At 46.0% G+C, this 14,583-nt stretch overlaps 1 protein-coding gene across 2 annotated transcripts; it reads right to left on the reverse strand.

Annotated features, from left to right (window-relative positions):
• Positions 1 to 548: 548 nt before the first annotated feature.
• On the reverse strand, positions 549 to 14,317 carry STARD7 (StAR related lipid transfer domain containing 7). 2 transcript variants are annotated; one of them, XM_089537729.1, is made up of 9 exons: positions 14,162 to 14,317; positions 10,645 to 11,097; positions 6,090 to 6,292; positions 5,117 to 5,166; positions 4,215 to 4,325; positions 3,975 to 4,057; positions 3,462 to 3,561; positions 3,232 to 3,316; positions 549 to 2,629 (listed from the first exon to the last, which is right to left on the reverse strand). In XM_089537729.1, exons 2-9 carry the CDS (start codon positions 11,064 to 11,066, stop codon positions 2,430 to 2,432), a joined length of 1,254 nt encoding a protein of 417 aa, XP_089393855.1. In that variant the 5' UTR covers positions 11,067 to 11,097; positions 14,162 to 14,317; the 3' UTR covers positions 549 to 2,429. The 2 variants fall into 2 exon arrangements, with proteins under 2 accessions (XP_089393855.1, XP_089393856.1); XM_089537730.1 differs by lacking the exon at positions 14,162 to 14,317 and adding an exon at positions 13,602 to 13,620.
• Between the last annotated feature and the right edge of the window lie 266 nt (positions 14,318 to 14,583).

A 14,583-nucleotide genomic window follows, 5' to 3' on the forward strand; every position in this document is an offset into this window, starting at 1 on the left:
CTACATTTAACTGCATAGGAGATGTTGCTTGCCTCACTGTCCAAGGATGTCCAGACTCCAAGCTTCCCATAAATATCAAAGACCCTGAATATCATATTGTATCGTGAGCAGAATAAGAATATTTTAGCTACTTGAGTCAGGGTTTACATTTCAGCTCAATAGGATTTAAGGCTGTTTTGTAATTATGTAAGAACTCCTACGTAATGCATGAAGGAAGGCGCCTTCAATGTGCAAGGTGCCCTGTGTATGAGTCAACTAATAAAGGATTGCTCACTCTGAATTAAAGCTTTTCTTCAAAGACCTTCTCCTTTACACTTCATCTCCCTGTGTGTGGATGTAGTAGGATTCCCATATTCCACGTCAAAGGAAGGGGAAGCCTCTGCAGAGTTAGAGGTGGGGGGGAAAGGAAAGTTACAATTTCCTACTAGGTTGCTGTATCTTGAAGTGCAAACATTAGCAAGTGGTGGCATCTGACAGAAGTTGAGGAACAGAAGAGAAAAACCCTCAAAACCCTCCATCGCATCCCAAAGGAAGGGCCCTTAAACCAGTTGTATTAGTCGTGACCTTTATTGGTTCTTCTGTTCTCATAAAAACTCTGTATTTAATAAAAGCACGAGGCGGTCCATCAGTAGTTTTGTTAATAGGCCCTCGCTGGCCACAGAACAAGACCCAACGGGGTCTCCATGCAGAGTTTCACCCCATCCCCATCCCACAGATAACATACCCCCGAACCCCAGTTCCCAAGGCGAGAAGAGGAGCTTCCTTGCGTTAATGCTGACCTGGCTCTGCTCAACTCAACCCAGGCGGCTCATACTTTCTCCTTCATGGGACTTAAAAAATAAAATGAAAATACATCACATGCTTGAACACACAGAAAAGAGGGTGGGAGAAGAAACCCCCTGCCCTCCCATTTTTCACTGGCACAGATACGGTTCTCCAAGGATACTCGCACACTACACCCAACCTCACATATGGTTCGTTCGGCTTTGCGTCGTTTGCAGACAGTGCAATAAATGGAAAGTCTCTTTGAATGCAGCACGTATCAATGGGTACTACAAGGACCCAACTCAGGCAGGCTGTGGCGCGCCACAGATGTGAATGAATGTTACTTGGAAAAAGAATATAGGCACATCCCTCGCTTCCTTGGGACATGCTCAAAAGGCAGTGTGCCTGTATTGCAGGCATGTTAGGAATGACTCCCCTCCCCTCCCAACCTAGTTCTAGAGCATCAGAATGAGAGGTTGGCTTAAAAATCATTAGTAAATTCTAGATTATGGGGATAACAAGTAAACCAAGATGGTCATTTTGAAAAACCCTACAAAATCTGGGATGGATGCATGCCTAACACTGTGCTTTCAGTCCATCCTGCTCTATGCTGCTCCTCTAAAGTCCAGCAGTTTGGCTGCTCAACTTTCCCCCCATTATCCCCTTTTCAGGTTTCAAAACCCTTTGCACTAAGATAAAAATCACATTCAGAAGGTCTTGTCTGTCACACACCAATGGCAAGTATTCCAGTTTGTGGCTATGTTGTGGTTTCACTCTAAACCATCATCAGGGAAACAGGCATGGGCAACCCCAAGGCAGAGGTTGTGCAGATACCATTGGTATGGGACCAAAGAGTTAAATTACCCTGAGCAGAAGCTGGGGTTATAAACTAGTCAAGGTTGAGTGTCACCAATCCAAAGAGGAAGAGGACAAAATAGAAACTATGAAGATGCAGTCTTCTTTCCAAAGACACACACAGAGAGCCAGGAAAGGCAGCACTGTCCCAAGGGAGATACCCAAGAGCCTGTTTCCAGCAGCTACAGAGGCTGCATGCAGTAGTGCCAGAAGGAAAACAAGGCACATTTGCAGCAGAGAAATTCCCTGTGTAGGTAGAGCACAAGGGATTCATGTGCCCAGCCCTGTTCCTCAAAGCACACGTGGATGCGGAAACAGATCTGTCGTAGAAATAAGCATCTTTTGGACTGGCTTCACTCAACACACTTGTGCAGGCACTGCAGATATGCCCCTAAGCCACGATATCTACAAAAAGGCTGCAGTTAAAGGCTGCAGTAGCTTGGTGGTTTTGCAAAGGTGTCCCCAAAAGGCATCTATAACCGGGTGGCACCATGGTGATGGGGAGAAAGGTTTTCCCCTTGAAAGTGACAGATTTCTCCCATACATCCCCATTGGGAAAGAAGCTCACCAGCACAACAGTGGCCATGGAAAAGAGCTTTTCAAAATTGCTGAGCCTGGATCCAAATGGCTAATATAGCCGCCCTCTTCCAAGATGGCACAGGAGGGGGGAGGGAAAGGACTACAGAGATAGGAGGAAACCAGCTGAACTACGGTCCCAAAGGTGTCCCTTTCTTGGTCTTTCTTTCTTCCTAGTAAGCCCAGAGGCCAAGTGTTTTGGGCTGCCAACTCCGGGGATCAAGCCCTCCACTTTAAGCGTAGTCTATGTGAACAGGACTGCATGTTCCTTCACCTTTGTGCTCCTGGGTGGGCACACTGTCCTTCCCCTCGCTGCCACCACTGCTGTCACACTCTGTGGGCTTGGAAAAGGAGATATAGTCCTTCACTGCAATCTCCATGTTCTTGGCTTTGAGGGCAGCCATGTGCAGCTTTTCCAGGAAGTCTGGCATGCCTATCAGGGGTTGGAGAGAGAACAATATTAATTAACAGAAGACGGTGCCTTCCCCAACCTGGCATCCCTCAGCCAGTTTGTACTGCACCTCTCATCATCCCCAGCCAGAACAGCCATGGTTGAAGAAGGCTAAGTGGGAGAAGAGACACTTGCAGAGCCCTTGAAAAATCAACCCAACTCCAGCACTCATAGCATTCCTGTTGAATGGGCTTCATGGGAATTGCACTTTTAGGAGTGGCCAGAAAGGCTTTCTTATGGGCCCTCATCTTATTGCGTCCCTCAAAGCCCTGCTCCCTGTACTTTGGGACTACTGAAAACACAGCCTTCCTCCAAATATTGCAGGGCAACCCACATTGTATCTTCCTACAGCGACTGCTTCTTTTTCGATACAGAAATGGCAGTAGCTATGAACTCCTTGGAGTAGAGCTTCCTGGGTGCTTGACGAAATGGAGAAGGGCACACCTAAACCTGCAACCGTATACATACCTGAGCCCCAAGGTGTCACCCAGTGAATAGGTATTTGCTTCTACAGAAGCCAGAATGATTGCCTCTCTAGCATTTTCTGTCTCCTTTTTAAATTGATTGTTCACCGTACTACTCACCACTAGAGACCATCCAGCTGACACAATACCGAGGGAACACAGTTTGAGGGTTGTCACTGTATGTTAGCAGGTAGTCAAAGCCATTCTAAAAAGAGAAACAAAGTTAGCAGATCCTTACCAGGGGTGCCCCATAACACCCAGAGTTCTTCCATTTCTCCCACCTCTCTGGTCTTGGCTTTGACAACATCACCACTTTGTCCAAAAATTCCCCACAGGGACCAGGAATGTACCTCATCAAATGTCTTGTGCGGACGGATAACCATCTGGGATTCATAAGTGCGGACACGGACAAATTCAGGATCTTCTGGGACACTTGGATGCTCAACCGCTCTGGCAAAGAAAGAAAAGAGGCCACGCATTTCACTAAGAATCCCAAATTCCACCTCAAGGTCTCTCTGAAGAAGACATCGTAGTATATACACTCAGCAACTCAAAGATATCCATTGGAACAGCAAAAGGAGATGGAAGGAGAGGGTGGAAGAACCTATAAGCATGTTTAAAACAGAGTGTACTCCAAGCGTATGGCTCACGTTATATGAAAACTCTGCATGTGCAAATTAACAATGCTCATTTCCTGCTTTCCTTCCATCTCCTCAGCACTTGCTCCCCAAAGCTCTTTAAACCATCTGAAAAGCAGACCTCTGGGGGCAGAAATATGCAAATGACATTCTTACAGATCTCCAGATTTTGTACACATTTCAACAGCAGCATAAACATTGTTCACTTGGCACAGGATTCCTTACCGTGAGACCAGAACCATCAGATTGTTCTCCCGGTCCACACTGTGCCGCCGAACATATACGTAGTCCCGTGAGTACATGGGATACTGCAGGTTGTGGGGAGACGAGAAAAAGAAGAACAGTTGCATTTGTCAACTTGCATTGGCCATGGCCTTTGACTAGTACAATGAACTCATTGATGAAATGTTTTATCATGAACCTGGAACATCCAATCATCAGAACAGGACATAAATAAGCACTAACCGGAAAGTGGGTCACCCAGTGAACAACCTCTGAGCCAGTGTCCTGATCTCTCTCAATCACTTCCAGTTTGATGACCAGTGAGTCCCATTTCTTTCGATATTCTGTATCCAGCTGGAAGGCAGGAAACCACAAAAGCTTACTCTGGGTGAAGCAAAAGTATGCCTTCTGCTTGGCAAAGCACAAACTGAAGAATACTGCTCCATTATATTACAAAGAGGCAAGATGGCAACTAGATCCCTCATGGCTTCCTTTCCTTCTAAACCCAGGCACAATACCTAAGTAAGTAGAACTAAACCGATGACACTTAAAGCCTGCTGCATCCTCTTGCCTGAAAGATAAGTGTTCCACTTTCCTACACTTCACTTTTCACTTTGTGGATTGCTTTCTCTCCAAGCAACATAAATCACTACAGTAATATAAATAACAACAACAACAACAACAACAACGGAATCTAATGAAAAGGAGGGGAAAAGCAGATTGGAAGTAGCAAGATACACCACACAAAGCTTGCAGGACAATGGGGCATCAATTTCAGAGGGGTTAAAATTTCATGAAAGCATAGAAAATGAGGTGTGCAACAAGTGGGGGAAGAAAAACAGAGAGACGAGATCCCATTGGAATTGTGGGGTTTGCTTGCAAAATGAAAGCAAGCAGAATTGTTTTGCCAAGAATGTATCCCTCTGAGCATAATGAACTCCTGCAACCAGGATTGTTGGCTGCTGGTGCTTCTGCTTTCAGATTTGAAAACAGCTGAGGAAAGACCCTGTTGTCTCTTAAAAGACAGACATCTTAAAAGCACGGGTGAGAACCAGGGGCCTTCTGAATACAAGAGGAGCTGGAAATTCCAACGCCATGGCATATTATCACTAGTGAGGAAGAGGGTAAAGTGCAACAACACTCACCTGCACATTGAAAAACTGCCTTGGAGTCACATCTGTGTATGTCCCAAATACTACAACAGAAAGAGGTAAATATGATTATTGTTTCAAAAGCTAGGCGTTCGGTGAGAGCAATATGACAAAACGACATTGGATTCGAGATTTTATGCACAAACACAGCAGAACTGGATCATAAAAACAAAATCAGTTATTATATATATATAAATTGGTATCCCCAAAAGTGTCCAGTCTTTCTTTATGGCTACTACAACATAGTGAAAGATGTGGTGGCAATGCCATAAGGTTGGTCACAAGGGGAGTTCTCAGGGAACTCTAAACTAGTATACTATATTTATTTCTTGCTTCTTAAGGGAATGTTTTAAATTGCTTTTAATTCTATAAAGAGTTTAAATTAATTTTAACTTTTTTATGCAGTTATTAACGTGTGCTTTTATGTGTAAGTGACTTAATTTTTGGAAGCTGCCTTGAATCGCAGTGTTTCGGATAAAGGTGGAATATAAATAAATGAAACCAGCAACTAGGAAATAAAAAGAAGGGGGGAGGAGAAGAAGGGATGCAGTATAGAGTGATAAAAATGCTTAGGTATAAAGCATATTTAAACAGTGGTGGGAGTGGGAAGGAATGTAATAGGATCCAGAAAGATGCAAATTGTGATCCTTGCCCTAAATTTCCAAAGGACTGTGTAATGCCATCCAGATCTTTCTGATCTTTATAGTGGTCAGTTAGTGCTCATTTGTAAAAGCAACAAATCTGCTTACCAAATGTGCAGTAGCACATATTGCCTCCCATCCCACTCCCATAAATGTGTAACTATGCTTTATACCTGAGCATTTATTATCACCTTGTACTGCCTTTGCAGTTCTCAACCGTTTCACACTTTGAAAGACTGCTATGTTTTGCCCTTGAGTGGCCTTGTAGCTCTGGCTCCCTGCTGCGCAAATACAAGGCTCACAAATCAAGAGGCAAGGGAGGGTACCTCTGTATTGGTAGAGATGGCTCCCTTCAAGCGGACGTCTCCACAGCTTGAAGTGTTTCTTGTCCATCACCATTTCCCAACTCTGCTCCTCTGGATCAGAAGCAATGTCCTTGTCAGGGTTTGGCTCCTGAGATTGTTTCTCTCTTCGGTTGCCCTGGAACATCTGGCTGATTTCTTCCATGCGCTTCATCTCGTCTGCAGACCTTGCCAAGGAGAGAGGAAAATCAGTCCACATTTGCTCACACTGATGTGATCCTATCTGGGCAGGTTTTATGGGAGACCTCTAATCCAAATGGGCCCAGAGCACAGAAGGAAATTTTACAGCCCACCAGATGACTGCAACTTCCAGCAGCCAGGAAAGCTAAAGGTGAGGAATGCTGGGAGTTGCAGTTCAATAATCATCTGAAGAGTCACACAATTCCCATCCCTACTTTCAAGATTAAACAGTGAAGAGAAAGGCAAGGGATGGTGGAGATTGGAAGGAGAGGTTTTCTTCCTAAATTTGTGAAAGCTTTAAGTTCAAAACAGAGGAAATATTAGCCTTAGTTCTAACAATAAATAATAGTTTGTTATGTACATGATACACCAAGTTCTGCATTTTCTCTTCTCCCTCTTGCAGATCCACAAGAAGGAAATTACAGTGGACCCTTGGTATTCACTCAAAGATTTCCATTGAAACAGCATGGTTGGGTTCCAGGATCCCCCATGGATGCCAAAATATGTGGATGCTCAAGTCCCATTATATATAATGATATAGTAAAATGGTATCCCTTATATAAAATGGCAAAATCGGATATTAAAAAAAACATTTGCAGGCCCTGGATGCAGAATCCGTGAATATGGAGAGCTGACTGCAGAAGTCTTCAGTTCCCTCTTACTACAGCTGAGCACTACCTCCAAAGCCTAAACCATGGGTAATCCTAATTCTCTCTGGGTCAAGACTGATGTTTTTCACCACAGCTAACCACAGCAGGGAAACTGCACTCTGTTTTCTACTGCCCAGCGCATGGCTGGGTGGGCACTCTGCACTCATGGGCCATGTGTTGTATGTGGTTTAAACCCTCTGAAATCAGACTCACAGGCAGCAGCTCTGGGCTTTATCTATCCATACATACACACAGACTCCGACTGGCCTCCACCTCATGCTCACTGCTAGTATACGGTTATCAGCCAGGAGTTTGTGACAGGTGGGTCGCCCAACCTCCCCCCAAAATAGCTGCTGAGGTAATGTGGGTCAGGCAACGGAGAGGACTATTATTAGTCTACACAAAAATTCAGAAGCCACCTCTTACTGCAACTCCAAATGAAACTGCCTTGGTTTCTGGCCATCAAAATAAAAGAAAATCTTACACAACCTGCACTTGTGTCCAACCCAAAGTCTGCTGCTTGAGGAGTGCTGTCATTTCTAAGAGGAGAGGTCAATCTCCTATGTCCAGATAAAAAGGGACTCTTAGGACTCCCACATCGGAGCACAAATGACGTGGGGAGCTTTATTTTACCAACAATTTACTTCTTTTAATGATTTTCACAAGGGTGGATGCCCCTCTGCAAACTGCACAAAAGCCACACATATCCCTTGGTGGGGAAAAAAACCTTTGCCTCTTGTTTCCTTGTACAAAGACTTTTGAATATGGTGGACCAATTTAACTATCTCTGGTCTCCATCTGGCCTGTAAGGCATGCTGTAGTTTATTGTCATTTTTATTCTTACAAAGATTTGGTTAATGGGGGCTGGAACCGGCCCAAGAAAAACCAAAAGACACTTCAAGCACCCAGGAGCACTGGAAAGAGTCCCAATTTCCCCCCCGGAAGACAAAAGCTTGGCACATTTGCATTGCCGCTGTTGGAAGTGTTTCATGTTTCCAAGCACTACTGACACAAACCCTAAAAATAAAACCAAAAAAGAAAGGGCAGAGGCTAAGGCCAACTGGGTTCTCACAGGACCCAACCAAGACAGCCATTCAACACCATTAAAACATGACTAAAAAGATTCCAACCCAACCAAGAGAACTCTTTCAGTCACGCAAAATTTGCCTTCTGCAAGAATGGCCACAAAGAATTCTGCAGAGGACAACTAGAAATATAGACTGTTGTCCCTAGAAGCATCCTTGAGGTAAGGAAAAGTGTTTCCAAGCTTCTTGCATCCTTCCTGAACAATTATGAGACAAAATTCTACCCTGGATGCACTTTTAAACTAAAGAATTTACAAAGACCAGGACAGCAACTGACTGAATTTTGTGAGGCCAATTGTCAGTTCATTGCACACATCCTTCAAGCAATCAAAGGGGCGAATGCATACATGGACATCACTTGATGCCAATGCAGAAATCAAATAGACTACATAACTGGAAGCAGAAAGTGGAAAAGCTCCATTCCCTCTGCAAATGTGTAGCACTAAATAAAGCCCCCAGTTTCAGCCACTTTCCATGTACAGCTCTTTTTTTCCCCAAACAAAATGTATCCAAGAAATAAGACAGATTTTATTCCTTGGGGTGCATTTTTGTTTCAGAGAATGTAAAACCTTTGGGATCTATCAAACAGAATTAGATCAGGGAAATCAGACTTAACTGCTCTTTTTCTTATACCAGAAACTGTAATATGTCTCAGATGAATTGACTCTCTGGATTACGTAATAAAGCATCCCTATAAATATTTGTATTAACTTTATGCTTATTGTCAAACTAAGACAGCAGGGCTGATGGCACTTTACTGTTACCACATACAAGAGTTTGGGGAAATAATTGTGAACTGCAATTCCCAGAATTGCCTGGGGTTGGGGATCTTGGAAGCAGTAGTCTTTCCAGGTTCTGCCACAGATCTGGAGACAGAAGAGTTCAAAAAAGAAGACTGAAGGCCAGGCCCATGCGCTTTGTGACGCACGGAGTCCAATGCCAGCCATCAGCCACCCATGGGAGGGATGTTGAACCTTCTGACTGCTGCAAACCCACAAAGGCAGCAGAAAGAGGAGGAGGCCTGCTTGGCTTCCATCCAGGACTGGCAGTTTGCATTCAGCTCAGTGAATCACAAGTTACCAACTAGTGCAGATCAGGCCTACAAAACTAATAAGATCACCACTGCAATCCTATTTCACATTAAGGAGAAATAGCTTAAGCCCACACAGCTGTCATCTCCTGGCTCAGTATACAAACGTGGTCTACTTTCCTGGAAAGCTCACACCGTCATGAATCTGTTAGCCTTTCAAGTCCATAAGAGGAAAGAAACAGGCATCTCACGCTGCTAGACAATGGCCTGTATTAGCTAATGAAAAGACTACCTTCTAGCATCTTGAGACAGCTCTTCCTTTTCTCTTATGGATTTAATGGGAGGCTCTCCGGTTACTGTTCATTCAGCCTTATGCTCTAAGGGTCTGTTTGTTGGCTTTTACAGCTGCCACAGTTGCTTATCCTTCTCTATGGGACAGAGAACCCAAGGCAACCCAGTGAAGAGTGAACACTCTCTTCTGGGTGGAGGGAGGGAGGAATGGGAAACAGGAATGGGGGGATTAAATGGGAGTGGACACTCTGAAGAAGAGCATGCCATTTGCAACATTTTGTTACAGTCCCAATTGTAATAACTAGTCCTAAACACGTGTTTAGCATTTTCAGCTATTTAACAATGCACCCCTGTAAAGATAAGTCACTAATATTAATCCTCCTTGTTGAAGAACAGGGAACTGAGGCTGAGAAATCATGAAAGCAAAGCATGAAAGACCTTAAGACCAATGGAATGAATTCAAAGCAGAATAAACATTGTATACTCCTTGCAGTCCTACATCTGATGGACCACAAATTTGGCTACCCCTCTTTTAAGGGCAGCTCCCTGTAGACATGTTATAGTAATGCAGACATGATTTAACTAAGGTACCATCTTCCACTATCCTATTCCAAAGGGTTACACAGGAGTTTCAGCAGGCTAAGGAATTCTTGGATGTGTCACATCAACAGTTCTAGAATTTGTAACTTAAAAGAAGTAGAGGTTAGCGTCTTGGCAGTCCTTATAATTCTGAATCACCTGCCATCCTCTGACAAGTGTTTTCCTTTCCCACACATGAAACAACTGCTATATGGAAGCCCCAGTCATTGAGCAGTACTAACCAGAAGTAGTTCTGTTTACAGTTTGCATAGGAAGAGGCTGAGAAGTTGTGACAGTAAAACAAAAACAAAAATCAATGTACAGTTAAGCACTCCTAAACCATCTCTTCAGCCGACCCAGAGCCAAGTCATTCAGCATTTGTGGAATCAGTTACTTAGGTTAAAAATAGATAGCCCAAGGAGATTAGGTCTGAAATGAGCACAGCATTTCTAGCCCTCCAGATTGCAAAGTTAGTGGAAAACAGACAACGATGAAGCCTCTGTGCCTTGACTGGGGGCCAGTAAATGAGTACTACTGGTTTTAAACTCTTCTAGCCTACCTCTGCCAGATTTCAGGATGGCATATAAACATTTTCAAGATGGAGGCAGAAATAAAATGCAGGGAAATGGCAACATTCAACACTCACACAGTATCTTCTGCATTTCTTACTCCTTTCCCCACAGAAGGCAAAAGCGAAAGCCCACCTTTTCAGCTCCTCCTCTTTGATCCTCTCCTCTTCCCACAGGAACACGCCGGTGAGGGCTGCCATCAGTTTGCAGGCATTGGCGTGACGCCCCTGGAACTTGCGCCACAAAGAGCTGAAGAGGCTTCTGCGTGCCCTCTCCGAGTAGATGTTACTGTACAGCTGTCCAATCTGCTGGGCGCGCCGGATCCTCTGGCTAGTCACATAACTGCACTGGTTGGCCAGGAGGGAAAGGAGGCTCTTCTGCTTTGGACATTGCTCAGGGGCTTTCTGCAGCCAGGTGAGCAGCCACTGGTACCTGCCCTTCAGGGATTTATGGCTTTGCCACAAGCTGCGTTTCCCTTCGTAGCTGATGAAGCGGGATGAGTTAGCGTAATAGGAATAGATGCTGGAGGGAGGCCTCCACTGGAGTGGGTGGAACATTCCTGCCAAGCTTCACCAACAAGACGGAGTCCTAGCCAAGAAAAGAGATTAGAATATTAGCGACAGGAGAGGCCAGGGGCCTTTCACACCGACATACTTAGCAGTCTGCCCTACTATCTGGGTACAGTACTTGACCCAATGTACAGTTAACGCCAAAATTACCTGTGGCTTCTGTAAGCCAACTTGCTGGCAAAGAGGCAAGTGCCACAACATTTGTGGAATCAGTGATTGAGGTTATCTCATCCAGGACAATAAAGGACACAGAGTGACCAAAGGTTTTATCAAGTGGCAGGGAACACATTTCTTGAAACACAGGCTTTTTTCGTTCAAGGACCACAGTTCTATTATCAGTCAATAAAGAGATACCAAAGACAAGGCACGAAATGGAACAACTGACTGCATTGGCATTCTGCACCTGTTAGCAGCAGACAAACCTGAAAATCGTGGAGAAAAGGGGAAGGGAATGGAGTCTGGCTGAAAAGGAGTTGTACACTTTAACAGTATGAAAACCCAGGATTTGAAGAACTTGTTTGCTCAAAGAAATAGGTTTCCTACATAGTTGCAGAATCACTGATGTGGGCTGAGTGGGAAAGAATGAGCGCAGTCAACTGAAATCAAATGCAAAGGGCCAGTTGTTCGTGACAATCCTGGCCAGAAATTATACTCAAGAGAGGCACGCTGTTTGGCCAGATGGCATTTCCTGGGACTTGTCCTCCATCCGCTCCAATCAGGTAATTGGGAGCCAAAAATAAGAAAGCAGTTTCTTTCTTCCATGCCTGCAAATAACAAACCTGCTCCCTTCCTCCATATCCTTTGACAAGGCAGCAAATCCTGTCAAGTAATCTGCATTAGCAAGATGATCCGCTTTTGAGTCTCGCGACCCATACTTGGCCACCATCCACAGCAACTCTGATACAGAAGTGTGTGTCGCTGGGCTCTACATCAGAAAACAGGGAAAGCACAAGCCTCTTCTTTGCAGGGAAGGAGAGAGTCCAAGAAGACCCTCACCCAGGGCTCCTTAGGCTCTCCAAAGGTATATCAAGGAACTGGAAACCGTTTAGCAAGTGTTCTTCCTCTCAGAGACGCTGCTGATCATGAGTCTAAGCTTATTAGCTCCACAATGACTAACATGAAGCCCTGGAAAGTTTCTGTGGGTAGGAAAAAGAGGCCCCATGGAACTGGCTGCGGCTGTCAAACCAACACTCCTTGTTTGCTTTTGTGGCTCTGAGACGCTGGCTATAGGGCAGGGGTTAAGAGGGAGGAATAAATGGGAACCCATAGGAAGATCCGTGTGTGTCGGTCCTGCAGCCACAAGGTTGTGAGTTCGATCCCAGGCAGGGCTCCAAGGTTGGCTCAGCCTTCCATCCTTTTGTAGGTCGGTCAAATGAGTCCCCAGCTTGTTGGAGGCAACTGGATTACAGATTGCAAACTGGCTTGAGAGTGCTTAGTTCGCTATGAAGTGGAACAGAAATGTGAAGTGCTAAAGTGCTATGGCAGATTCAGAAGAGGCAACCTGAATCCTGGATGCAACGTGGGGCAGATTCAGCAGAAAGGAAAGCCACCCGTTTCATCAACATTTCACAAACATTAATTGCCTTTTAGGGGGAGAAGTGACAATATTCCCCTTTTCACTCCAGTGAACTGACTCATTTTAGCATAAATCTGCAACTTTTTTTAACGGACCTTGCATAAAACATATCTGAACTTCTGCCAGCAGTGGCCCTATGACTTCCCCCGATCTGGACCCTATACTTTCTATTGATGCAGCCTAGAATTGCATTGGCTTTTTCAGCTGCAGCGTCACACTGCTGACTTCTCCCAGAAGATGGCACTCTGGGACTAAGGCACTCAGCCACAGCGTTTGAAAACATAGGCCTGTTCCAGACTGCCAAAATAAAGCTGCTTCGGGTCTCTTTGGAGGTATACTGTTTAAATGATGCATGCATCCTAAGAATCCGGAAGCTGCACCAAAGCCGCACTCCAGTGCTTAGGAATGGAGTGTGGCTTTGGCGCGACCTCCGGACTCTTAGGACCCATGCGTCATTTAAATAGCATACCTCCAAAGAGACTTGAAGCAGCTTTATTTTGGCAGTCTGTTAACAGGCGATACTGCCTTAACTCACGCAGCTTCCGATTTGGTCTCCTAGGCTCTTCTGGCATCTTTGCTGATGACTGTATTCTAGCTGAGGTCTGGCCAAAAAGCAGAATAGAACGAGATTATGATTTCCCTCGATCTGGACGCTCCATTCCCAATAGAGACCTGGAAGGGTCCAACCCTGTTCTGCCATGCAGGAACTCTCCATCAAAGCACCCCTGGGACAGATGGCCATCCGGTCTCTATTTGAAAACCTCCAAAGAGGGAGACTCCACAAAGCAGCATATTCTTCCACTGTTGAACAGCTCTTACTCTCCTAATGTCGAGCTGGAATCTCTTTTCCTGGAGCTTGCATCCATGGCTCCATTGTCTCCTATTCTCTGGAGCAGCAGAAAACAAGCTCCCTCCCCCCTCAACATGGCACCCCTTTCAATACTTACAGAGTAGGGCTATCATATCACCCTTTAACCTTCTCTTCTCCAGGCTAAACACCCCCAGCTCCCTCCCAGATCTTTCTTGGGGCTGGAAGTGCCATCTGGTCCAAGCCATGCAGGAACTCTCCATCAAAGCAGCCTCCAAGGAGGGAGGCTCAGGGGCAGCATCTTCCACCAGCAAACAGCCCTTACTCTCAGGAAGCTCCTGCTAATCTTGAACTGGCGCCTCTTTTCCTGATTCAGATGCTATCATCTCCTAGTCTCTGCAGCAGCAGAAAACAAGCTCGCCCCCTCCCTCCTCAACATCATGGCGCCCCTGAACCCGATGAGCAGCTCTTGCTGTCAGGAGGACATTCTGCATCACGACTCTGGAAATAACCCACTCTGAGAGCGCTTGAGCTGCCCTGCCTCAATGCTAGGGAATTCTGGGAGCTGTAGTTCTGTGAGGCATTGAGCCTCCTCTGTCAGAGAGAGCTCTGGTGCCACAACGAACTACAGCTCCCAGGATTCCCTAGCCCTGAGCCAGGGCAGTTAGCCCCTGCAGTGCGGACGGTGGGCGTCCTCACCTGGGCGGTGTCCGGCCTTCCCCGGGGCTCCCTCCAGCGCTCTCGGCCCCGGCGTCGTCGGTGGCTCCCCTAGGCCCCTTCTCCTCCTCTCCTTCTCCGGCTCACGTCGAAAAAGCCCCCATGAAGCCCGCGGCGAGAAGGCCCGCCTCTTGTCCCGCAAGTCCCGCCCCCATCCCCACAGCGCCGCCTGCCATTGGCAACTCGTCACCCTCTTCGGCTTCTGGTTGGACGAAGGAGGCGTCCGTCTTCCATCCCTCGTTCTGCAGCCACTAGGTTAGTCTGGCCCCTTGGCTTCCCTTCAGCCGCCGCCTCCGTCGTCGCCGCCTCGCGCTCTCTCCACCTAGCTTGAGCCCCGCCTTGTGACCCATTCAAGGGCGCCTTGGAGACAGCAAGGACCCCGGCGGGGGCTGCCCAGGGAGGTG

Source organism: Sceloporus occidentalis, unplaced genomic scaffold (assembly GCF_023333645.1).
Source record: "Sceloporus occidentalis isolate IW3139 unplaced genomic scaffold, rSceOcc1.0.p SCAF_9, whole genome shotgun sequence".
NCBI lineage: Eukaryota > Metazoa > Chordata > Lepidosauria > Squamata > Phrynosomatidae > Sceloporus > Sceloporus occidentalis.

What these genes read in the sequence shown, in the direction of transcription:
- STARD7 (XM_089537729.1), bottom strand. Translation starts at nt 11,066, where the DNA reads ATGTTCCACCCACTCCAGTGGAGGCCTCCCTCCAGCATCTATTCCTAT. An exon ending in AAAGAGGAGGAGCTGAAAAG is followed by an intron (nt 6,293 to 10,644) that starts GTGGGCTTTCGC and finishes CTCCTTGGCAAG; the next exon opens with GTCTGCAGACGAGATGAAGC. An exon ending in CAGCTGGATGGTCTCTAGTG is followed by an intron (nt 2,630 to 3,231) that starts GTGAGTAGTACG and finishes AACCCCTGATAG; the next exon opens with GCATGCCAGACTTCCTGGAA.